At 40.6% G+C, this 2,119-nt stretch overlaps 1 protein-coding gene across 1 annotated transcript; it reads right to left on the bottom strand.

Annotated features, from left to right (window-relative positions):
* Positions 1-73: 73 nt before the first annotated feature.
* On the bottom strand, positions 74-2,114 carry LOC112618017 (cathepsin L1-like; the record flags this gene model as incomplete). The annotated part of the gene is given in 5 exon segments (XM_025374638.1): positions 74-191; positions 783-945; positions 1,426-1,650; positions 1,847-1,993; positions 2,094-2,114. Coding segments are annotated over 5 exon segments (674 nt in total), but the record flags the coding sequence as incomplete, so codon positions are not given.
* Positions 2,115-2,119: the final 5 nt, after the last annotated feature.

Below are 2,119 nucleotides of genomic sequence, written 5' to 3' on the forward strand. Positions count from 1 at the left end.
GGTATGTAAATACTGATTGCAAAAAAGGATTCCCCTTTGAATTTCAACTATAAGCCTTTCTGGCAATTTATACCTGTTCTTAACCAGCCAATATTTATTGTTATCCGAGTCTGCTCCTTCATAGCCATAGCCAACCGCCAGCATAGCATGATCTAGGCCTTCAGGGTCACAACGTGGCTCAAAATAAATTCCTGAGAGAATAAAATGAAGGCTGGGTGAGAAGTTCCCAAGGACACCTGACAGTAACCCACCCTGTCACCCACAGGGAGGGAGGCATCTCTAAATTCAGTGAAATGACACACAGTCCAGATCGGGCTTAACAAGATCTATTGTTATCAAAGCTAGGGAATTAGGCTGTCATCCACAACTAGCAGAAATTGAAATTGGCATAAGTCCTTCATAAAAAACTTTCCTACAAGCATAAAAGACCACTCATTTTAAGCTTGTAATTCTACTCTAGAATATCAATCTTAAAAATAGCACAGAACACCAAAATCCTTGAATCAAAAGGCTCTTTTCAGATTTAATCACAGAAGTAAAAATCTTTCTAAAAATTCTAAGAATACAACAATTAGAGAATATTTAAGTAAATTAAACTATACTATAAATAACATAGCTATTTATAAAAAGTTATGAAGTACATGTATTCATGGAGATATGCTCAAAGTAATGTCAAACAGAAGCATTGGGTATGATTATTGCATGTATAGAGTCCATCATGCTGGTGTGCTATGGTGGTTTACTTTTTTTCTGCAATAATTTCTATGAAGAAAGATGCTTACCTTTTTTGTAGAACTGGAAGGAGAAATGGCTTGCATCAACAGCAACAGAGACGGGCTCCACAGTTGCCACTGCCTTCGCCAGGTCCTTCTCCCGTGAAGGGATGTCCACAAAGCCAGTGTCATTAGCAACAGAGTACTTGGGATTGTACCTACAGGTTTTAACCTTTTAAAGGTAAAGAGGGAAGCGATTTGATGACTACCATCCTTCTCCTAGGGAACGTGAGTCAGAATCACAATACTCAGCAGTTTGCAGCATAGAATTTCCAAGTCAACACTGTCACAAATCATCCAAGGAAGTGAAATGTTGTTATTAATGGTTAATTTGAAACTGAAAATTAGCTCAGTTCTCTTCGGCAAGACCCCTAGGTTTACTTTCCATAAGACGTTTTTCGCAATGGAGACATCTGTATTATGTGTAGAATGGTTTGTATATTCTCCATGTTACACAGAAGCAAGAACAGCTGCATGTTAACCATGTAATCCCAGAACTGTGCAAAGGCTATAATTTATAATGACAACACAGACAGTTTGCAGATAGAGATTCCACCATCTAAAATGGCAATTCTGAAAAGTGTCTGTTACCTCTGAAAATGTCCCAGTAAAACAAGGCAGGAACGGCGTCAAGAGAAGGAGCTCCATTTACCTTTCCTTCATATGGGTAGGACGCCTCAGAGTCCAGGCCTCCGTTCTCCTGAACATACCGGAAGGAATTATCCATGAAACCACCGTTGCAGCCCTCATTGCCTTAAGGCCAAGAGCAGTCTACCAGATTCTGCTCACTCAGTGAAATAAGTTTGCCTGTTTTCCAGAACATCTGCCCTTCCAGAGCACCAGTTGCACTAAAAGCCCAACAAGAGCCACACATACCCTGAAACGAGAATAAAAAAGCTGATACCCACAAACACACACACACACAGAGCAAGACTTTTAACAACAGCTCATATATCTAAATACTCCTTTAAAAAGTGAACTGCATGCTGCTGCACACCCTACCATAGCACAAATGTCAATTGCTTCTTGGCTTTCCTGGGGTGATAGGAAGTCTGAACCTAACACAGTCTCACCTGATTCTTCACAGGACTCGTGTAGCCTTTCTCTCTCCAGTCCACAGATGTGGGGATCTCAAGAAGAAGACGTTCCTGGAACTCCTTCCCCTTCCTGTGCTTCTGGTATTGAAAACCATTCATCACCTGCCGAAATTCTTCATTGGTCTTCAAGCAAAAGTAAATAAAATGTCAAAAAGCAAGAGATTAATTTGGTAAAGAACTGAGGAGGAGAAGCACAGAGTTCGGCAGTCCACAGCATACTAACCATGTCTCCAAAAGCGTTCATGGCCA

Source organism: Theropithecus gelada, unplaced genomic scaffold, assembly GCF_003255815.1.
Source record: "Theropithecus gelada isolate Dixy unplaced genomic scaffold, Tgel_1.0 HiC_scaffold_7931, whole genome shotgun sequence".
NCBI classification, from domain to species: domain Eukaryota; kingdom Metazoa; phylum Chordata; class Mammalia; order Primates; family Cercopithecidae; genus Theropithecus; species Theropithecus gelada.